The following is a 23,736-nucleotide window of genomic DNA, read 5'->3' on the forward strand; positions in this document are numbered from 1 at the left end:
CCTCAGCAGGGCTAAGTCCTTCATCAATAAATTAAGTACCATTAAACATGATTATTATTTGTGCCCAACAACATGGACATGGTCATTACAGCCATAATCTTACAACACATGAAATTGTATGACTTATTGGAACATTTCCAACTAGAGTACACACTCTGATTTGATTCCTAATTGCTTCTATTGATATATATGGCCTTGTTAGGTTGGCATGTAAGTGATATTTCTTCCATAATCATTATTCTTTCCTAGCTTTTCATTAAAAAAAAGAAAAGGTTGAACATTTAAAGGTGCAGCTGCCAAGTACCCAATTGCACCTTATAGTTGCCAGTTATGAGGGAAGAACCACAAATAGACAATTATGCATAAAATGTGGGTCCTTTCCTTCTAATGTTGGGGATTGTTGGTCAATATTTTTTCATGGGTCACTCAAGTACTCATCTTGAATTTTGCCAATGTATACTTACTAGGTTCTGTTTTTCACTTTTGACAGTTCATTGCCATTACTATAGATTCAGATGATTGATTGATGAATTCCACTGTTCTGGGTGAGAGTCACAGAATATTTTATTTAATAGTAAAAACATGTATTACCACCTAAAATGTAATTGCAAGCATTCTTCATTACTTTATAGAAGCTATTAACCTAACTCTCTAGATGCATCTTCTATTTTATCTTCTCTTCAAGCATCACTGATCGACCTCTTTTCTTTTATTTGATTTATTTCACCTCAAGGTGCATTTCTTTGCAGTTATGGAGAGTGTTATTTTTCTATCGGTCAGATTGATAATCATCATTTCTAAATGCAAAGTGGATTTATTTTTCACTGTTTTGTCGCTGCTTGTTGACTGTTTTGACATTTTCATAGTTTATTCTACATTTACATTTAGTTTTTAATGGTGACTAGTGTACACAAGGTCACTGGGAACTGTCTTCCACTTTTGGAGACTTTCAGGATCCAGCAAAAACGACATTGATTTGCTGTGGGAAGGGAGCATATTTCACTTGTCCGTAGCGCAAATTACATTGGCAAACATGCGATTTTGAAGTTGGAAAGAATCTAACATTTAATATATTTATTAGAAATGAGCTCCCTTGCATCTTACAATGTGGGGCACTGGCTGTGACCTTCAGCCACCTAGACCTCACACATGTGCCACACTATGCAGAGCTACAGGGCTAAGCCAGTGACAGTGTTACCACTGATTTCATCATGTTAAGTGGGAGCAGAACATTGCTGTCATTGAACACAATGAAGGCATCCCCCCCACCCCCAGGCTGAGGGTGATTTTGGAATGGACTGTTGTTCAAGATAATTTCCCATAGTTTCTCCCTGACACTTAATGAACAGTTTTGTCATAATCCCTCTATGTATTTTACATCAAACCATGTGCATCTCTGAATTTGATTAGCAATGTTGTGGTTCTAGCTTCCGATCTACTTGTTGCATTGACACTGACCATAAATTGAACGTTTTGGTCTCTAATGTTGATTTAATGTTTTGTGAAACTGAACGGTAATGGGTAGAAGATTTTAAAAAACTATAACACTTGGCATTACTGTGGGCAGTCCTTCACAGCGTTGTTATTCAGCAGGCAATGCCATTGGAGAAGAGGAAATGCACCTGTTCTGCATGAGATCACCAGCAACCCCAGTTATTTATTAACCTTAGTGGGCATCAGTGAGCTGTATTTGTATTTATAGAACAGGTTTCTTCACAGCGCTGCACTAAGTTAATGAAATGGTACATTGAAATGCCTTGAGAATTATATTAATAATAAAATTATATGACAGAGGAAAGATTTTATTCACGGACGAAAAAGAGGGAACGATTAGCAAGACCAATAGACACAGGCAACATGTTAAAATGCTTGAGCGCAATGAGGATCTGGATCGAGAAGAAGTTGAGTTGGAGAACAAAGTGGCCGACCAGGTCTGTAGCTGTAGGAAATTCAAGAAATATAGGGCAGATCAAGTCCGTGGGTAAATTTATAAACAATACAAAGAAAATGAAACTCTTTGCAATGTTGACCAATTGCTGTATGACGTAAAACCTGTAACAAATAAGCTTTCTGTAACAAGCGCCACAATGCCTCAGGGACGCTGTGCGCTGTATAAATTTAAATAAATAAATAAAAGGGACCCAGGAAACAGTAGGGAAGAGAGGCCAAAAGGAAAATGTACAGCAGAATTGGATGGAATAAACAGGAGCAGGTTGATTTGGCTGTTGTCAGAGTAAAAAGTAGAGCAATAATCAAGGAGAGGTAAAGTGAATGAAGAAATAGGTTTAGCAGCAGGAAAGGACTGATCAAGCTTTACATATGCCGTAGAGATGGCAATGACAGGAATGGGCAGTGTTAGGCATGTGAGGAGAAAATGAAAGAAAAGAGTAAAAAATGACACCATGATTGCAAATTGATAAAGTAAGATGGAAAGATAAGACAGGGACTAATAGAATGTTTGTTTTAATTGACTTTAGGGGAAGAAAATGGGAATTCATCCAGCTCTGAATAGCAAGAAGACAGAGAAAGGGGAATGAGTCAGAAAAAGAAATGAACATTTGAAGTTCCTCATATTAGAAATAACAGGAAAGTTAGCACTAAGAGAAGATGGAGAGATGGTATAAAGAGGAAAAAGATGATGATCAAAAACAAAGGCTTGGGATAAGCCCAATTGAAGAGGGAAGGCCAGGCAATAGTTTTCCACTGCAGGAGATGTAATGAATCAAAGATGGAAGAGCAGAAAGACGACTAAGGTGCTTGTCAGTATCAAAAGCTGCAGAAAGATAAAAAAGAACAAGAATAGATAATTATTTGAAATGACATGAAGAAAGTAAAGAATTAGTAACCCTAAGTAGAGAATTCTCAGTGGGATTAAAAGGTAAACATCCAAATTGGCGGATCGGAAGAAGTTGTGATCAAGAGAAGTTGATATCTGAGCAGGTATCCAGCGATTATAACAAAACATTTTCAGAGGCGGATGTTTTACCAAAATGAAAATAATGAAAAAATACCATTCTTTTTATATATATATATGTGGGTGAGGGTAAGATGTTAAAATGGCTGGGGTGGGTTTAAAATCACAGGGGAATAGAGGGATCGGGGGACTGCACCAAATAGAAGGAAAAAGAATTTGGTGTTGTTTTCAGTAAAGCATCTGTCTCTGTAACTTATTCGTTTAAATCACATGGATCATCTGAGCATAGACCACATGTTCCAAGACTTTAGGAAGGAAAGAAAGATGATGAGCAATAGGATGGAAATTTGTTGGAAGAGAAGAATGAAGGAGTTTTCTTTTAGAGTAGGAATGATTATTGCTTGTTTGGAAGTGGAGAGCACGGATGGGAAGGGAAATATTACAGAAAGGGGGTGAGGCTGGAGTAAGGGATATACCTTGAGAACAAGCGAAGGGCGTCAGAGGGGAAAAGAAGTAGAGTGATCATGTGATGGGAAAGTGGGAGTATCAAATTCAGTAAGATGGGTGAAGGAGGATTGCAAGGAGACCCACACTAGGCGGATGGTTCGATCAGTTTTATTTCATTCATTTAATTTGGTTGACAGTAATGCCTGAAAGTATTCTGGTGTAGCCCACATTACCCTCACTATACAAGAATGACTTTGCAAACCTCATTTGCCCTCTGTGTGTAGGCACATTTCATACTCTGCTTCTCCTACTTTCAGTGCTGACCTTGCTCTGTAAAGGGATTGCAACATTGCAATGTAATGCTTGGTCTGCAAACAATTATATGTATGCAGATAGTCCAGGCCATACTACTCATGTATCCCTGCAGGGAAACTGATATTTTAAAATCTACAAGGCTTTTTGAGCAATCATTGATAAAACTTTAAGGAATGCTACAATAACTCTTTCCTATAAAGTAATGTTTATAATGGGTACTTGTATAATCCTTCCCAAAAATATTAGGGCAAGAGGATGTTAAACAATCTTATTTGCACTGCATAATATTTGTTTATGCATGTATGCATGCCAATATCCCAATATTAGTTTCTGCTACAATCCCAAATGGAACCTATCTCATTTTCTATGGAGCCTTGCTAATTCGTAGTTGAGCCCCCCACAGGAGCCTTCGGAGGAAGGGTAACCTTTTCCCTCTCTGTGAAGAACAATTGAGCTACTTTCACAAACCAAGTCAGATGTTTTAGCACCAAAGTACAGTGAAGGAAAGCGACTGATTGTTGGAGTTAAAGGACAACAACCTCAAGTAACAGTCTTTGACACTACACCTTTTTTCTATTTCGTGCAGTTGTTTTTTTTTTTAAAATATCCAGTATTTTGTGCATAGAGCACCTGCATCCCCACTGTCTTGTTTAACTGAAAATTAATTGCAGAACAAGGTGCTAATTCTTAGATCTCTGAGCAGTGCTGCTATTAACCTATAAAACAAATCTATGTGATGTATTTTGAGGGCCCTCCTTGAGGAACCTTAGACCTTAGTAAGGCTCCAATTTGTTTAATTGTGTTTAGGTCGGGTAATGCGTGGTGGGGGGGTGTGGGTTAAGATTCTCTGCCTGTTCATTTCACTTTCCTAGGACAGCCTAACATGCAGGGCTTACTTCATGTTTTTCTACATTTGCAGTCAAATGATTTTTTTAGGCAGTAAAACGTAATTTCGATTACCAATGGGATACTTTTTAATCCAAGCTTCTTTCCATTGAAAGATATTTTCCTTTACAGTTACTCTTCAGATCACACAGTAATATTATCAGAGCTTCTTCCTGTGTGTCTGCCTTGCTCGTACCACTGATCTGAAAATATCAGTATAACTTTGAGGCTAGACTGGGAAGGGTTAGCCTCCTATGTGTCGATTTATTTAACAAACAAAAAAGTTGTTGGGCATATTTTTGCTCCCTATTTTTTGGGGGAGTAGTTGCCTGTTGTGACGAATCCATAGATATTGTCACTTCTCCCCAAGGGGGAGCCCCATCCCATGAGGGCAGGGAGGTAAGGCCACTACCGAATAGTCCCCCTGGGGGTGGTGCACAGCGGGACGATCTCATGGGGAGAGACACCCCCTCTGAGGACAAGGACGAACATCTAGGGAGAACGCAGTATATACCCCTCTCCAACACTCCTCCTAACGCTTCACATAGTGTACACTCCAGTACCGTACCCAGTCACCCTGTGTTCATGTGTAGAGCCTGTGACATAATAATGACTGGGACAAAGAACAATCCAAACTACCCACCTGAGACTGGTAGTATTAGTACTGAGACCAGAAGGAGGGGCTGAGCCATGATGTTCACAACAAGAACTAAGGGTGTGTTTTCTAGTGGTTACCAAAGAGCAATGGGGGATCTGGAAATAAAATCAAAGGTTGACGGCAGAAGTGGTCGAATCCAGCCGAAGGAGGCATCAGGTGCAAGGGATCTCCAGCGTGGGAGATCCGAATCCTGTCCGGGAGGTGACACAGAACGGCGGATGCAGGTGGGGAGCCGCAATACTTCCTGGAGGGCTTTGCATGAGCAAAGCCACGTCAACTGCTCCGAAGAAGGGCAGCTGAGCAGCCAGAGAACAGGAGATGCCGGATGACCACAGACACCACTGACGAGAGCCCATTGAAGCAGAGAAGTGGAGTCTAGCCCCAGGAAGCCCCGGCCAGACTGGGCACAGAGGCAGTCACCAGGCAGGCGGAAGCATCACCCTCACGACCTAGTAACCAACAGTAGGCTACAGGCTCACCAGAGGGGAAGAAAGATGCTAAGATGGCACCCAAGACATTGGGTTGGGGAAACCCCAACAAGCAGAGAAGAAGGGTCTGTTACATAGGCAAGTAATCTTCCTGGTGTAATTACTTGGCAAGAGAGTGAACCAAGTCTGCCAAATTGGGCTTGGGACTCGCACACAAACAAAGAGAGAAGTACAAGTCATCTTCCTCGTGGCCGCAATTGGCAGGAGCGTTAAATAAGTGGGCCGAACTCAAGAAGTGGAGAAGCCTGGGTCTTGGGACCTTGGTTGTATGTGAACTGTGTTGCTGAGAATCCTAAAGGTCGAACAAGGAAACCAGGGGAAGGGAGTCATTCCCCCTGGCACGTATGGTGAATTTTCAGATACCAAGTATTAGAAAAACATTGTAGTATAATTATGAGGGCAGTTTAACCAGGAGAAGGGAGGCATTCTTAGTGGCACAACCATTGTACCTTGGTAGTGTTTTGGTGAACACTTTTGGCCAGTTAAGGGAGTCATGGTGCCTGGTTAAGAACTTGCAACCAGAACTGTGCTGTCTCGTCCAGGAGAAGGGAGTCATTTGCCTGGACCAAGAGCATTGACACAACCTTCTAGTTTAGTTATAAGTGTAAGAGACAGAGTTGAAGTTTTGACACATGACAGTGGACTCACAAGGACATTCTGACAGACCCATTACTAATTAAGTTGAGGCAGGCACACCCTTCTTAGAGATAGGGAAAGTTAGGTTTTCTCTTTATTTTCTTGACTAAGAAAAGTCTATGCCACCTGTGGTTGTCACCTTCTTCTGCACCCTTACACTGTTTTCATAGCAGCTGCATATGCTCAGAAGTAAGCAGCTGCCTCCTACTCTTTGTTGTTAATGCCAATAATTCATTTAAAAATGTGGATCTAAGAGAGAGAACTGTCAATGTTGTGGTAATTAAGCTTATTTAAGTGTTGATATTTATTGTAAATACTTATGCAAATGTTCTTTATATCACATTACTGCTTTTTTTGCTTGGAAAATATGCCACAAAAACAAAGCTGTATTCATTTGCCACAATAAATGGTATTGGTGTTTTCCCACATGTATTTCATGTTTTCTTTGCTAACGCAGGTGGGTTCAGAACAAAGGCACCCTGCTGTTTGATGGTTTTTAACACATTTTAATAAAGTATACAAATGTGATTGACATCCAAATTAGTATGACATTCATAGCCTTATTCCTTTTGCTATGCAGGAAGCTGAGAGTCTCACAGGTCAATAATGACTCGATTTCTGAAGACGACAAAACTACAGAGCACCTTGAACCAAGTCCCAAGATGATGGAGGTATATTACTAATATGGCTCCCCCAATTTACTTATTATTGAAGAGAAATATTTGGGCATAGACTTCAGCATGTACGTGTGGTTATTGTTGGTCGCTAAGTGTTATCGGCCAAGTTCTGGAGGACAAAGCTAAATACGAAACGGGAATCCCTGCTCGTTCTCGCTTTATTTGGACTAACAGTAATAGAGTCCTGGGTGTTATCAAAAGGTGCTCATTGAAACACAAGACAAAAATGAATGTTTTCCAGTTTTTATTATAAAAAATAGGTTTTTCAAATACATGCAATTTGGAACTCTAGGTGGGATCCTTATGTAACTTTCCTTTTGACCTTTGAAGAGGTTCCCACTTCCCTAGCCCAGTCTCCCTACTCTTATTGGATGCATAGCCATGCTATTATTACTAGAACCACAGTTAACCATATTATCTGGTATATAACTACACTTATGGAGGGCGTAAAGGATGTGGCTTTATCTCTGACTCCCCCAGGGACTTCCTACTGGACCAAGGTCTAGTCTGTTTGTCCCGGCGCCCTTCTCCTCTTGATGGACTTTTCTTAACCTTGTCTTCACTTGCATGTCACCTCTTCCCCACATTCCTTTCTGTATGTCTCTCTCTTTCCACACTCCAATCTCCGGTTTTAAGGCTCTCTCTCCCTTCTCCTGTCTCCACCCTCCATCTGCTCTCTCCTGGTCTCTCTCCGTTCTCAAGACAGACTCTCCTCCCTCTTCCTACCAACTCCCTTCTGATCCTATCCGCTTCCCTATGAATTGAATTCCTCCCAACACTACCCTTCCTTTACTCCCCTCCTCCCTTCGGCTACTCACTTCCCTTTCCTCTCTCTCTCTCTTACTCTCAACATGCTGCTTACTCTCCCACTTACACTAAACCTATCCCTCACATCCACTTGGTACTCCTTTTTCACTGCAAACACATGACCTCCTCTCTAAACACTCCAAAGCCTCCTCCAACTGCTGCACCTTCCTCTTTGGTCTGTTGGTCCTCCTGAATCTTCTCTTTGGCCTCACCCATGCACTTCTCAGTGTCAACTGGCTCTGCTGGCTCTTTATAATGCTGTCCTACCTGCCTAGAAACCTCCCTTTTCTCCCATTGGCTGCTCAAGTCTGCTGATTCCCTGAGCCAATCACTGCCTGAGCTATCCCCGTGAGTACCGGGACTTTCCCTGGAAGTTTTCAAAGACCTTTTCCACCTCCATTTCCCTCCAGCTGGCCATGCGGTCAGAGGGGTTGTTGCTCTCTGTTGCTCGCCTGTCCTTGGTGAGTCACTGTTCAAAGAGGGCTGTTGGCTGTTCCTAGGTCTACCTTAGTGCTGGATAGCTCCCTGCTGGTTCCAGGTCCTCTGCTGCTGCCCCACTGAACCCCTGTAGATAGTCCGGGGTTTGTGGGGGGTGGTGGGTATTAGTGCTCTATTTAGATTCTGAATGTGGAAGTCTAGTACATTCCTATTTTGATAGAGAGTCGGTTCATCATGTTACAGGCAGGGCCCTGTCTGTTTGGATGAAGTGAATTGTGCTACCTGTAGTACCAGCAGTTGTTCTTGGTTATGCTGCTTCCCAGGATTCACAATCCATCCCACGTTTCTAAGGTGTCTGGTGCACGCTGACAGCTGTAGTTTCGTGGGAACCAACAAAAAAATAGAAGCGGTCCTGGTCCGGACAAAGGCTGATATGCATTGAGACAGAGGCACTAATGTCCATAAGATGTGCCATGAATATTTGAGGGGACCCACACTGCCTCGGGGGTAAAGCTGGCTCTCGTATTACCCTGATAGGCCGTCTACCCAGGTTGAGAGGGGATTTTGGCCCCCATTTTGACAGAAACCTACCAAGACCTAAAATATATAGAGGGCACCTGGCTATACCCTGACAAACCCAGGTGGGCATATGTTTAAATATATGTGGAAATCAGGGTGAGAGGTTACAAATCAATAAACATTTACGTATGCAACTATACTGTTGGTTGAGAACAGGAATAAATCACAAACAAGTGCTTCAACCTGATGTGTTTAATTTAAATAAATGTGGAGACAAAATACCTGGAGGTATTCAAAACTGTTTAAACAAAGCATACAATACAAATGGGTACAACCCGGTCAAATAGACTGGATTTAAATGAACAAACGTGATGTCTTGCTTACATTCAATAACATATAGTGTTTTATAAATACATAGAGAACACAGAAAAAACTTTTAGTGAACATAACAAAAATGACAGTGTGTGGCATCAACACTGGAACGATTGAGAAATCGTCGACACTGTGGTGTTTTGGCCTTAAAGTAGAGCTGTTCAATAAAGCTTGTGTGTGCAGGCCTTCATCAGGACGTGTGGATGGATGGTAGATCCCACTCCATGGTATTCAGTCTACAAGTATTAAGGGTAAAATTGATAAAGATGCTGTAACCTCTGGGAAAAAATGGAGTATATTCATTAAATGGCTCTTAACAATGCTTATATATGGTGGCAGGAGAACACTGTTAAAATAACTTAGCGTAGATCTTACCTTAAGACAAGATAGTCCATTGGTAAGTGCGTTGGACCACACCACTCTAGCATAGGTGGAATCTGGCGTATAAGTTGCCAAAAAAGGAACACATGTATGTAACAGGGTAATGAGTACCTGTAGTAACGACACAAAACCATATGGTGGTTTTAGAAAAGGTCTCATTAAGCTAAAAAGTCGGAGACTAAAGTGGGACACACCTCAGTTCTTACCTCTCAAGAGATTATGTGCGTGAGTCTTGTCCAGGTGACATATTGCCAAAACGGTTGTGGAGAAATACTGTACACTGTGTCAGCTAACTCACGAAATCTGTGGAGAGGGAGGTATAGTAAGTCACTTCGCCGAGTAGAAATGACCGTCATCAATATTAGTAATACCAGAACCCCCCGATGGGATATATAATGGAGGATCTGTATCATTAATGTATTCAGAGTGCGGGTTGAGACAAGAGAGACCCATGAATGGAACCAAATCCAAAATGCGGGATAACTCCAGCTACGTGTGATCAAGGCACGAAATGAGACCCAGGAGTCCAGGACTACCACAAGATAGAGTGTAGCGAGATACAGATCCGCATGAACTTACATGCGCTAAGCAGGGGGATCGAATCCTCTCGTCTGCCGTGTCCGCAATCAAATGCAGGAAGAATCCATGGTGGGAGACTCGGTCGCAAAAGACCCGTCCTGGTCTGCCTCGGAGAGCGTGTCACAGCTTGGTGGTCCAATGAGATAATGCCACATAGGAGTGGGAGTGCCAGAAATCAAGTCAACGCCGTAGTCTGGGACGCTTTCGTATATTCAATCTGACAGCCTTATTGGTCCGCCTCGGGGGGCTCTTCAGAGTCACATGGTCCATGAGTGTGACATACTGGTCAGCGTCAAGAGACGTGTCACTGCTTAGTGGTCCAATAGAATTATGCCACATAGAAGTAGGCGTGCCGGAAAACGAGTGTAAGTCGTAGTCGGGGACGCCGTAGTGTATTCAATCATGCAGCCTTATTGGTCCGCTTCTGGGGGGTCGTCCGAGCCACTTAGTCCTTCGGGGTTCGATAAGTGATGGAAGTGAACGTGACGGACAATGAGACCTGGCAGTTGTGGCCGCTTGTGTTTGAGTGTAGGAGCGCGGCCATGTCAGTGTGTGCGCGCGCCTATAGAGATGAGTATGCGCCCACACTGTAAACAATATTAGGGAAAACTCACACAACGGGTACAAATTGCTGGCTGTAGGCCACTATTCAATGGACCAAGTGCATATTGGTAAAACACATCTGATTTGGTCATGCAATCTATCCCCCACAAACAAGGTAAAATCACATTTGAACAATCTGTGGATCCACGTGAAGTGAGTGTAAATAAGATGGGCACAATCCAAAGAGGTTTTTTTCCGTCACAGTAACACGAGATGATTATAGTACAGGAAAAAACATTCTAATGAGGGGGTGCATCAAAATATTTAAACACATATGTGCCGTGTTATTGCCAAAACGCCCCAAATTGAAGCACTACTCAGCCATATCTTGGAGCTGATTGGGGCACCTGTCGTATTTGGTGACATACATGATGCGTGCAGAGCAAAAGGATTGCAACGGTTAGGGCACCTGCCGTGTTAGTGTCATGCATGAGATGATAGCCTGAACTAGTTCTGGTTCTTAGTACGTAAAAGGTGTGGGTACTATTGGAAGAAGGGTTTCCACTCAGTGTTGAGTCTATGTACCCAATGCTGCTCTAACCTAGTAAGTGCCTTATCCATGTACCCCCCTCTTTTTTGTGGGATCAGTTGTTGGATGACTGTCCAGGTGATGTCCTCGTTGGAATGTCCCTGCCGACTATAGTGTTCGACCAGGGGTTTATCTGGATTTTTATTCTTGATACAAGATCTGTGTTCCGAGATCCGCTGCTTGATAGATCTGATGGTATTTCCTATGTATAACAAACCACATGGGCATTTAGTGCTGTATTTTACAAATTTGCTGTTGCAATTAGTATGGCTTTGTAGGGACCTGTGGTAGTCATGATGGTCAAAAGTTTTGGTACGAATGGTGAATCGACATGCAATACAGTTTCCACATTTGTAGTGGCCCATGACATTCGGTAGATTCCATAATATGTTGGTTTTCTTGATGGGTTCTACATATGTGTGAACCAAGGTATCTTTAAGGTTCTTGTTTTTTCTGAAGGCAAAAAGTGTTTTTTTGTCCAGAGTGCCTTTGTTTTTGATTAGATGCCAGTTTTTTTATTGGTTTTCTTGTTTAAATCACTGAGGGGGCTATATGTGGTGACACATACGACCCTATCCGTGGCTGTTTTACTCTTTGGTGTTAGACAAATTGTCCCATCTGTGTTCACAGCTCTTTTGCATGCTTGTTTAATGAAGTTTTTTGGGGTAGCACCTGTTTGTCAGTCTCTGCTATAGGCTGTTGGCATGTGCATCATATTTGTCTTTGTCTGAACAGTTCCGTCTTATCCTGTGGAATTGGCCGTATGGTAAGTTGTACTTGAGGCCTTGTGGATGGTAACTGGTAAAATGTAATGGCTGTTCCTGTCAGTTTGTTTTCTGTATAATTCCGTTTTTAAATTATTTCCTGATCTGTATATGTGAAGATCCAAAAAATCGACTGCTTGTTGATTCCATTCGATGGTAAAACAAATATAGTCGTTACCTGCATTAAGCCACTAGTGGAACAAACAGAGATCTGATTCAGTGCCAGTCCATATTAGCAAAACGTCGTCAATGTAATGTCGCCAGAGTTGCATATGTGGCCTAAATGGATTGTGGTCATCATGTATGTGATCGTCTTCATATTGGGCCATGTAAAGATTGGCAACATCTGGGGCAAAAGTTACCCCCATACTCACCCCCTTCACTTGTTCAATTGGTCTCCAAATATAAAAAGGTTTTCAGATATTGCAAGCCTGACACATTCTAGGATGAAGTCGGTAGGAGTCGTGGTGAGGTCTGTCCTTTTATCAAGGCAGATTTTCAGTGCTGTTAGACCTTCTGCCTGGAAAATGGAGGTAAATAATGATTCAATATCCATAGTGGCTAGAATACAGTGCTCAGGTAGTTCGATTTCTTGTAGGAGTTGGATAATGTCTGTGGCATCTTTTATGTACAATGTCATTTTGCACACAAACGGTTTTAGAAACTAATCCCTATATCAGGGGAGTGGTTCAAGAAGTGAGTCACACGCGGAGACAATTGGTCTTCCAGGGGGTTGTCTGGCGTTCTTATGGATTTTGGGTAAAATGTAGAATGCTGGTATTCTGGGATGTATTTTGTTTAAGAAAAGTTGTTCGCCTTCGCAAATCCAGCCTTCTTGCTCCGCATGTTTAGTAAGACTGGTAAATTAGAAGACTCTCACTGAGCAGTCTTCCTCTCTAGCGCCATGATGCCCTCGGGCGACCGTGCGCTTTATAAATTGCAAAAACATAACATAACATTTCATCTTGGAGCCTTGATGTTGGATAGTGGTCCGGTATTATATAAGATATAGCATCTGCTAATAAGCATTGGCATTCTTTGTTGTAGTTTATGGTATCCATTATAACGATTCCCTCCTCCCCCTTTGTCTGCTGGTTTGATAGTGATGGAGGCATCTTGATTAAGATCCATCATGGATTTCTTTTCCTCGTGACTTAGATTGTCCTGGTAGTAATTTTTGTCGGAGAGTCCTTCGGATAGAGTCTTAATAACTAATTTCTCAAAAGTCTTGAATTCAACCGGGATGGTATGTGGTGGAGGCATGAATATAGATTTTGGTTTGAATCCGGTAGTGTTTTTAACTGAATCACTCTCGCGGGTGTCCGTCATTGGATTAGTTTCTTGGATGGTTGGCAAATAAATGTAAAAAAAATATTTGAGCCTGATGTTCTGAAACAATCTTTTGAGCTCTAATTCAGCCTGGAGGGGGTCTTACGGTACAAAAGATAAGCCTTTCTCAAGTAGTGTTTCTTCAAAGACGGTAAGTCTCCTTGATGATAGGTTGAAAATTGGAATTTGTTGTGTTACGGTTGGTTTGAATACCACGGTCTGGTGCGCATGTATTGCCCTTGTTGTGCGGGTCGTCTCCTGGGGCGTCCGTGTTGCCCACCCCATTAAAAAAAGGATGTTGGGGTGGGGCAGCAGTGGTGTTTCCTCCCGAGGTACTTGGGTCGCTGTTGCCGGAAGATGCAGAGCTCCCTGACAAATTGACGACTTTGTTCGTCTGTAGAAATTGCTTTGTTGTTGCTGTAGATCTGTGTAGTACGTCTCTCATAGATAGGGAAAGATTTTTTCCTCTCCGTAATTGTTAAGATCTTTTCTAAACTTTTGGACTTTCCTATCAATTGTGATCTGTTTGAATGTAGCGATTTCTTCTTCTAATTTCACAAGCTTTTTCTTGGCGTCTTGTATAGTTGTATTCTCAGAAAACTTTTTCTCTCGTTCCAGTAGCTCCTCGCCCTGTTTTTTGCATTCTTCAGTGGCAGTGTCGATAATTAAGATGATCCAGTCTCGGCTGCACTTATTGCCAACTCCACTGAAATTCTTCTTAAATTTGGGATTGTCAATAAACACCCTAGTTATGTTTTTAACTTGCAGTCCTTCTGGGATGATTCCTGCTTTTAAATATTCAAGCATGAAGGTTCCATGCATCTCGGTGCGTATCAGATTATTTTTACGTTGATTAATGGAGTCTAACTCATCTTTGTTAGATCCTCAAGATTTCTCATCGTTCCAGTGTTGATACCACACACTGTCATCATTTTTATGTTATGTTCACTAGAAGTTTTTTCTGTGTTATCTATGTATTTATAAAACACTATATGTTATTGAATGTAAGTAAGACATCACGTTTGTTCATTTAAACCCAGTCTATTTGACCGGGTTGTTCCCATTTGTATTTGCTTTGTTTAAACAGTTTTGAATACCTCTGGGTATTTTGTCTCCACATTAAAGACACCAGGTTGTAGCACTTGTTTGTGATCTATTCCCCTTCTCAACCAACAGTATAGCTGCATAAGTAAAAGTTTATTGATTTGTAACCTCTGACCCTGATTTCCACATATATTTAAGGATCCTACCAAGGACCCTGTTGCAGTATACTAATCCATGTGAAGTGGCACTGTTATTTTTTTTAGAGTCTTTTACAACAAGCAACTCTCTGGCGGGGGTATAGCTCAACAGAGCACTAGAGCTGCTGGAAGATCCACTAGCCAGTTGTGTTGTTTAAACTTTTAATAAACTACATAATTAACCCAACCTATTTCAATCCACTGATACACTGACAATTGCAATTCTATTTAAAAGGGTAATCATTTGAGGACATACTCTATTACAAAATAAGATGTCATTCTTTTGCCTCATGTTGAATCCTCCTAAATGCCTGCCTTTTTCAATTTACTCTTTCATCACAGAACTAAAGTTGACTAGGGGTTCTTCTACCCACCTATTGGATTCCTATTTCTACCCACAAAGCGCAGACATATATTCCTAAGCTCCAAAACATGTTACCATATTCCCCTTTTATGAAAAACAAAACACAGTTCTCCAGCATGGGGTCTGGCATGGATTCACATGCTCATGAATATTCCCTGTCAGGCTGGGAATCCTCGGTAAAGAAAAAATCAGTATCAGTTTTGTTTCTGATCTGTCTTTCTTAGTAGTAGCCAATCACTGGTCTCTGGGTCATACTGTCCCCAGCCAATGACTGCCCTCTCCCTAAGCCCCGCCTCTGGCAGCCATCCTCAGATTTTTACCACATGTTCAAGTGTTGGGAGTTCTCGTGCTATAGCTCTCGAGCTTTTACTGCGTTTTGTGCTTTTTCAAAGAGATTTATCTCATTTTTTGGTTTAATCGAGCCTCAAGCTCCACCGTTTCTACTTCCGATCAACGGGGACCCGTTTCGGATTTATGTACGCCCCTCAAGGGTGAAGTTTTCGTCGAGTTGCGCTTCTTGGAGGATTCCAGAAGTTTCTGAGGCCTACCTCGTGGGCGAGAAGAACATGGCCCAGGAGAAGGGAAGCTCGACTCCCGGCAAACTGTTCAGGATCTGCCCTGGATGCAACCTACAAAATGTGTTCAAGGGGGACGAGCATTCAAAATGCCTTTACTGCCTCCACAAGGACAAAACGCACGTGGAGAAGGACTGTGCGTTTTGCATGAACATGTCGGATCGGACTATGACGGATGGCTGGAAGGCAAGAGCCCAGCAGGTGAGAAGAAGAAGTCCGAGCGGTCTTCTAAGTCCTCTGAGGGCGCCCAAGCGACGGGGCCCAACAGAAGGCAAAGCACTGCGAGTCCGCGGGCACCTTTACCGACGCCATCAATCGTGAGCCAACGCTCTTGCTCGGGGAAGAGAAAACCTGAGAACCCGGCTAAGCTTCTGGAGAGGCCCCGGTCGATCTTGAAGGAACAGGCCGAAGGGGAGCGAGGCGGTGACCCTCCCCCTAAGGTGAAGGCCTCAAGCGCACCAAAGGTGATGAAGGCCCTGATCCCGGCCAAGGTTCTCGATTGAAGGAGTCGCTGCGGCCCTGGCAAAGCCTGTGGAGGCTATCCTAGTGGAGGCGACCTCGGGGCCCAGGGTTTCCCTGCCTCTGCGGAGGGAATCCTATTTTAAGCCCATCGAGAAGACCCCCATGAAGACCCCGTTGGAAAAAGAGGATGGGGGGGCCAGTGGCCATTATGGACATGGACAAAACCTCTGAGGAGGAAATGACCGAAAATTTGGAAGAGGCCCGGTCCCACAGGAGGGATCCCGACCAGGGGGACGATGAGAGCGAGGGTGGCGACGACGTGGTTCCCATGGAGGAGGAACAACCGTCGCTCCCGGCACGCCTGTCACAGCCCGAGCCACAAGACAACTCGGCGGCCATATTGATGGCAATCCAAACCTTATGCACGGAGATGAAGACAAGACTGCCCCTACCCCCGATGGACGACCCAGCTGAACCGGGTCCATCAGAAAGCCCTCCAAACAAGAGGAGAATTAATCCGGCTCCCCTTCAGCCCCCACGGCCTTCTCAGCCTTTATCACCTTACCCGGTCCCGAGGGATGACGCGGGAAAAGACACGGCCACGACGGGGACGGATGGCGACGACGGGACTGACCTCCCATCTCCGCCTGACAAAATTGGCTCCTTCCACGCCATGATTGCCAGGGCGTCCGAGCTTTTTCAGCTCTGCCCTGAAGAAAAGAAGGAAGGCTTCCTCTACCAACGGCGCGAGGCCAAGAGGAAGACGGTCCTCGCGGTGCCGTTGCTGGATGACATCTGGGACGCTGGATGACGCCTGCCAAAAGGGACTGGTACGAGAAGAAGTACCGGGTCCCCGATGGCCCCCCTTTGTGCCTTAGAGCACAACCGACCCCGGATGCGGTCGTCTCGGCAGCGGCCAAGAAGAAAGCGGGGGGGCGGCTTCGGCTTCAACTTCCCCACCGGACGGCGAGGGAAAGAAACTAGATGCCATGGGACGAGTCATCTCGTCGGCGGCAACAACGATTAAGGCGGCCAACGCCCTAGCGATTGTGGCCCGCTATGACAGGAAGTTGTGGTACAAGATCGCCCCCCTGTTGGACTTCCTCCCGGACGACAAGAGGGCAGAGGCCCTGGCGATCCTACAGGAGGGTGAGGTGGCGTCGGACCACGTCATAACTGTGGCCACAGACATTGCCGACACCGGTTTACGCCACTTGGGCAACAGCGTTTACCTTCGACGGCGGGGGTGGCTCAAGGCGACGGATTTCCACCAAGATGTGTAAGCCAAGGTTTTGGACATGCCCTTCGACGGGAACAATCTGTTCGGAAAGACAGTGGATGAGTCACTGCAGGCCATCAAGACCGACACGGGGACGGCTCGGGCCTTGGGAGTTCTGCAGCAACGGCGGCCGTCCTTTCGGAATTCCGGAGCTAAGCAAGGTGCCTCCAAAGGATTCGGCGGCGGCTCCTCAATGTACCGTCAGGCGGCCTGCTCCTCATCGCAAGAAACTTACAATGGACGAGGCAAGTCGGGTGAATCTCGCCGTCGTTGCCAAGGAGGCCAAGGCGGTAAGGCCGCTTCCAAGTAAGACTGAACCGACCGTCGTGTCGGGCCCCCACCGAAGCATCCCGGTGGGAGGCCGGCTGACGAGGTTCGTCAGCGTGTGGGAATCCATCTCCACCGACCTTTGGGTGAGGGATGCCCTGACCCACGGGCACACTCTGGAATTTCTAAAGAAGTGCCCCCAGGGGATGTTTCTGGTACCTTTTCATCTAGCAGGGATAAAACACACCATCGCCGACTCACTCAGCAGGGAGCTGCGCTCGTGCCACGAGTGGGAACTACGCCAGGATCAAGTGGAACAACTCTTCCGGCGATGAGGCAAACCCCAAATCGACCTGTTTGCGGCGGCGACGAACTCCAAATGCCAGAGGTTCGCCAGCAGGTTCCCCCAGCCGAGGAGCATGGGCGATGCTTTCTCGTTCTCCTGCGACGGCCTGTTCCTGTATGCGTTCCCTCCGTTGCTGCTCAGGCTCATCAACCAACTAAAGAGGTCCCGGTGCAGGATGATCCTCGTCGCACCGGCGTGGCTGAGACAGATATGGTTCCCGGACTTTCTGGACTTGTCAGCGTCCCCACCAGTCAAACTGTCGACAGATGCAGATTTTCTCTCCAGAGAAGGAGGCACCATTCTTCACCACGACCCGGAGTCGCTGAACTTGCAGACCTGGCTTCTGCAGCACTAGAGTTTCGAGGGTACGATATCCCGGCTGAGTGCAGAGAGGTTCTTGCAAAGGCCAGGGTGTCCTTAACTCTTAAGTGCTACGGACACAAGTGGAAGAGGTTATCTGTCTGGTGCTGTGCACAGAAGATTAACCCTCTACGGATTACAGCCCCTCAAGTGCTACCGTACTTGCTGTCGCTGGCCAAAGCTGGTCTAGCTCATGCTTCCATCAAGATACATCTGGCAGCGATTTCCCGATACACCAGAACTGCAGGACGGTCGTCCCTGTGGTCTCATCGCCTGGTGAAGGAGTTCATGAAAGGACTGTTTCGATCGTTTTCGCCGGTGAAGGCTCCTGCCCCGGCGTGGGAGCTCAACGTGGTGCTGACCAGGCTCATGGGTCCGCCATTTGAGCCCTTGTATTCGGCTCCGTTGAAGTTCCTGTCGCGGAAGACAGCGTTCCTTGTGGCCATCACCTCTGCACGACGTATGGGAGAGATTCAGGCCCTATCCTGCAAGCCTACATACTTGACTGACTTTCCACGAGACGAGGGTGGTGCTGAGGACGCACCCCTCTTTCGTCGGACTTCCATCTCATCGAGCCCTTGGTGTTAGCAGTCTTTTTCCTGTCGCCTTCATCGCTGGCCGAGAGGACTTTGCACTCGCTGGATGTAGCTAGAGCGCTGAAGTTCTACGTGGACCGAACAAAGAGTTTTCGGAAGACATCACAGCTGTTTGTGAACTTTGGACCTGTGAACCAAGGGAAGGCTCTCTTGAGGATCATTCACTGTCATTGGTTGGCAAACCGACCGTTGCCCGGCCGTCCGAGAGCCCATTCGACTAGAGCTATCGCTGCTACCACAGCGTTCTTGGGTGGTGTGCCCCTGCTGGACATCTGCAGGGCTGCTACGTGGAGGTGGACGCACACCTTCACGAGATTCTACTGAGTCGACCAGGATTCCAGGGAGGAGTCGAGAGTCGGCCAGGCAGTGCTGCGCAACCTGTTCGCTTAAGGTGAGCCTGGTGAGGAGGTAAGAGATGCTTAATGTTGAGTTTTATGTAATGCTTAATGTTGAGCCTTGCCACCTCGTATGGTTGTGCATGTGTGTACTGCTGTGTATTATTATATTCATGAGCATGTGAATCCATGCCAGACCCCATGCTGGAGAAGGAACAAGTTACTTACCTGTAACTGTTGTTCTCCAGCATGGGTCTGGCATGGATTCACATGCGAACCCTCCCTCCTTCCCCTCTGCGGCTCTTCACTTGGTCATACTGCCACTTTACGTGCTACCAAATCTGAGGATGGCTGCAAGGGGCGGGGCTTAGGAAGACGGCAGTCATTGGCTGGGGACAGTATGACCCAGAGACCAGTGATTGGTTACTACTAAGAAAGACAGATCAGAAACGAAACTGATACTGATTTTTTCTTTACTGTGGATTCCCAGCCTGACGGGGAAGATTCATGAGCATGTGAATCCATGCCAGACCCATGCTGGAGAACAACAGTTACAGGGAAGTAACTTGTTCCCTTAGGACAAGGGTTTCACACACTTGTTTCATTTTGGCATTTGCAGCCGATTCACCTCTTGCAGAGAATCTCTGAAATTCTCTCTATCATCGCTTCATCTCAAAGTAGTTTCCCAGTGGCCCATCAGCTTGATATTGGGTGAAATCGTTCAGACCAATAATACCCTGTCTGGTTGCATTTCACTGGCTCCCTTGCTTGCTTAATTGCATTAAATACAAGGCACTCCATTACCAGCAGACTACATATTTATTCAATTAACTGGTTGTTTCAGTTTCGTCACAGACCTCTTCATACTACTCTGATTGGTTATTGTATGTAGTCAGAATATTGTATCTATTTTCATGATGCTTGAAATAACCATTGTACAACTCTGTGATTCTTCCATGGTAGTGCTATGCTTTTTTTCTTTCTTAATTAAACAAAGCATAAACACTTCTTTATCCTTTGCCTTGTTTAGAGTGATGAATCGCAGTTGTTTAATGAATGTCCTCGAAGGATTCCCACTGGTCCCATCCTACAGTTGCAGACTTTGCGGGATTCACTATCCACCACGTATTTGGAAGAGGTTAATGATCTGAAAAAGCAGCACAGAGACGAGCTTGAGAAACTTGCCTCTGATCTTAATCAGTACAAACTTGAAAATGCTGCACTGAGGCAAGAGATTTTACAATTGACAAAGCGCAAGCAAGAAAGCTTAAATGGTGGCATAAAATTAGCATATATACGTTCAAGCTGTGATGGAGAAGACCATGATAGTATGGATGTTTTTCAGTTGGTGGAAAAACTATATCAAGAAAGAATAGCAGAAGATGTGGCCAAGGTAACACTTTGTTCTCTAATCTTTGGCAGCATGATCTATTAATTATGATCTGAATTTCTTAATCTTAAATCGATTTAATTCATTTATCAAAGGACGAACCGTGCCATGTTTGGCTTCACACTTGTTTTGCTACAGGTGTGTTGACACTCGTACTTTATTTTCATCTCTTTTGGTCCAATTAATCGTTCTGCATTGGCCAGGAGAACCTTGTTACAGCTGTCATTTACCTTGTATGTCCTGCTCTTAAATGCACTTTTTGGTAGACACAAGCCATGCGTACCATTTTACTCTGATTTTTCTGAAAAGAATTGACGGAAAACTAAACTGAAAGTACTTTAACTACTAAGCGTGCTGTGCTAGCTGTGTGCTTTGTGGCAGTGGTGGCAGTAGACCCTTTGTAAACTCAAAGTTGCATCCAGCAGTCTTGCATCTATTTCCATTGTGCAAGGAGGAGCTGAATTTACAAAACCCCCAGCATCGGCACGGAGCACGCGCGGTGTGCGCGTTGTGTGTTTTTGGATGAGCAGCCTGGATCGTCGATTTTTTGTTGTCGCCCCTTCTGAAAAATCAGGCCAGCTCAGAAAGGCGGTGAGGGCTACAATAACTTGACTCTATGTTCAGCATTTACTAGCTCAGAAGTCTTACTAAACATTCTGATGCCAACACCGCTGAACAAATGTTCGAGATGGCAAGGAATCTTATGTTGCCCATCTCCTCCTCAAGAATTTGACAGCCCTGAATGCCATGAATCAAAGAGAAATGACCGAGTCCGCAGAGCCCGCGATTCCATCCGATGGTGTTGAGCCCAATAGATGAACGCTTAAGTGTAGTGAAGTGCCTCTCAATTCATTAGAGCGAACGGAATAACTGGTGAACATTATTAATGGACCTATCAATCCTAAATCACCTACGAATTTGTATTTTGTATTTGTATTTTATTTGTATAGCGCTCCAAGCCCTCGGGGGTCTGAATTCCCCCATTTATTTTGGCCATCAGGTTATTGACTATGTGACTTATTCTACTGATATATTCCTATGCACCCACTCCTCAGCGTACAACACCTGATTGTGTAGTAACACACTTGACCAATCCCATAGAGACACGTCTCCGTCCCCCCTGATCGAGTTTTGGCTGGTGGCAGTGGAAACTACTTTTTATATTCGACCGCGAATATATCCCTATGGGATTTTCCCATTGTTCGAGGCTACCAACTTTAATTATTTAATTCTCACAGCCTCGAACATACCGCCGGTTTATTTATTTAATATTAATTCGCCGGTTGGTATTTTTTGCCAGCAATCAATTCTAAAATGGCGTTTGTGTTCTCTTCTGTGACTCCAACCCAAGTCGAGCCCTTTGTTCCACTTTTTGGCGGGCTTCTCCACAGAAGCCTCCAAAAGTGGTGCCACTCTGTCTGGGTACCACATGGGTTGTGGGAGGGGGTTTAGGCACCCTGGACTGAGTTACCTTGGTAACTCAAGTCGCACTCTTGTGTGATTGGCCCAAGTGGTAAGCCGGCTGGCCCACCACTTAGCATGTTTGATTGACAGCTAGGCTGAGTGAATGGGGGTGTGCTGCATAAAAGCAGGGCTTTGGGGACTGGAACTTCAGAAGTCGCCACAGGACCTGAGAATCCGACGAGGGAGAAGCTAAGCCGACCTACCACGACGACACCACCGGTGGAGCCCTGCGGAACCGACTCACCACTTCCCGACGACAGAGAAGATCTCCCGGCTGGAGAGTCTTCTTCCCCTGACTGGTGGGCACAACCAGTTTACCTTCTTCTCTTCGCATTCCAGACCGTCTTGTGGTCGAATTGCCTGTGCCAAGCACCCCGGCAACTGGATAGCCACTTACCACTGGACCGCGAATAAAAGGACCACTCCTTTTACCTGAGAACTCCGCGGCTTGTTTCTTCCCTGGCAGTGCAACAGACTCCTGTCTTCCTCCCCGATGAGATCCTCTCTTCCCCCGGACGAAGCACCGACTTGCATCCGCTGCCCGGAACAACTGCCCCCGCTGGAGTATTCTCACCACTTTAAGGTACCGTGTCCGCCAGGCCTCCCCTTTCTAAAGATTGCTACAAGTTAATAATAACCCCTTAACCTTCTGGACTGGGCATGCTGCCTTGACCTTCTAACTAGTCCCTTTCTTTTTGGTCCTACTCTTTTTGAACCTTTGCAAGACTCTTGTGCACTTCAACCGTGTGACCTTGGACACATTTCGTTCTGATCCTCTTAAAGTGGATCCGGCCTACTGAACTCTAACTTCATGGTTGTACTTGCCTTCCTCCCTCGTTTTGATCTTATGAAAGTGTTGGGATCTGTTTCATATTATACTCTGCTTTTCTTTCCCTTTTTAACAAATTATTAGAGTGCCATCTGCGTTAAGCGCTCACCGCTGTCTGAAAATAACTGGGGCTTTACTTAAGACTTGTCTAATGTTCTTCTAAGGGAGTGTATATGTTTTAGTGACCGTGTTTTTGAATTGCTTACTATTAGTGCCTGTGTGTTTTTCTAGATGTGGTTTTAAATAAATAATTATATCTCTTTTACACCAAGCTCTGGCCAGTGTTTACTTGTTCTACTATGTTCTTTTGACCTACTCTGTATGCTGCCTAACTCTTCTTGAGGGAAGTCCGACTGCTCAGCCACAGCTACCAAGTGAATCTGTGTGGTACAGACTGCTACCAAGTGGGTTTACTGCGAAACACCTGTAGTCTTAAATCTTTTGCAGTGGTCCCAGAGGGATCTGCACAGGTTTCTGTCTAACAGTGGTCCAGTACAGAAAACTGGGGTTTGAAATCAGGTAATCAAGCTCACAATTGTCCATGCCAAGGGGTGGGTGGAGACTATTTCAGATTTTTCCACACAAATGTAAAGATTTGGTGGTTTCTCTGGAAAACGGGGGTGGGGGGAACCCAAAGAAGAGTGAATCCTAATGAGAGTTCTATAAACAGGGAAGGGGATGAGCGAGATTGTTCCTGGATCTCTAGGCTAAAAATATTGGCAGGAATGAAGAGGCCAGAAATGTCCCAGTATAGCGGTAAAATCTACCATTGGCCTATTTTCATAGAATTCTCGGATTCATTGAACGCTTGTCAAAAGCCCTACGTGGATGTACGTTTTGAGGAATCGTATTGTGTGCCTTCAGGATATTGGCTCAACAAGCTCCCC

The 23,736-nt window shown here is 44.9% G+C and overlaps 1 protein-coding gene across 3 annotated transcripts in view; it reads left to right on the top strand.

Moving 5' to 3' along the window:
• The window catches only part of AKAP9 (A-kinase anchoring protein 9), a 2,953,299-nt gene that overhangs the window by 536,157 nt on the left and 2,393,406 nt on the right, over positions 1 to 23,736 (top strand). For all 3 annotated transcript variants that reach the window (XM_069648423.1, XM_069648424.1, XM_069648425.1), the window contains 2 exons: positions 6,924 to 7,014; positions 20,197 to 20,559. In XM_069648423.1, coding sequence (XP_069504524.1) covers positions 6,924 to 7,014; positions 20,197 to 20,559 — 454 coding nt within the window. The remainder of the gene's footprint in view (positions 1 to 6,923; positions 7,015 to 20,196; positions 20,560 to 23,736) is intronic.

This window comes from Ambystoma mexicanum, chromosome 2q (genome assembly GCF_040938575.1).
Source record: "Ambystoma mexicanum isolate Mex_15411 chromosome 2q, UKY_AmexF1_1, whole genome shotgun sequence".
Lineage (NCBI taxonomy): Eukaryota > Metazoa > Chordata > Amphibia > Caudata > Ambystomatidae > Ambystoma > Ambystoma mexicanum.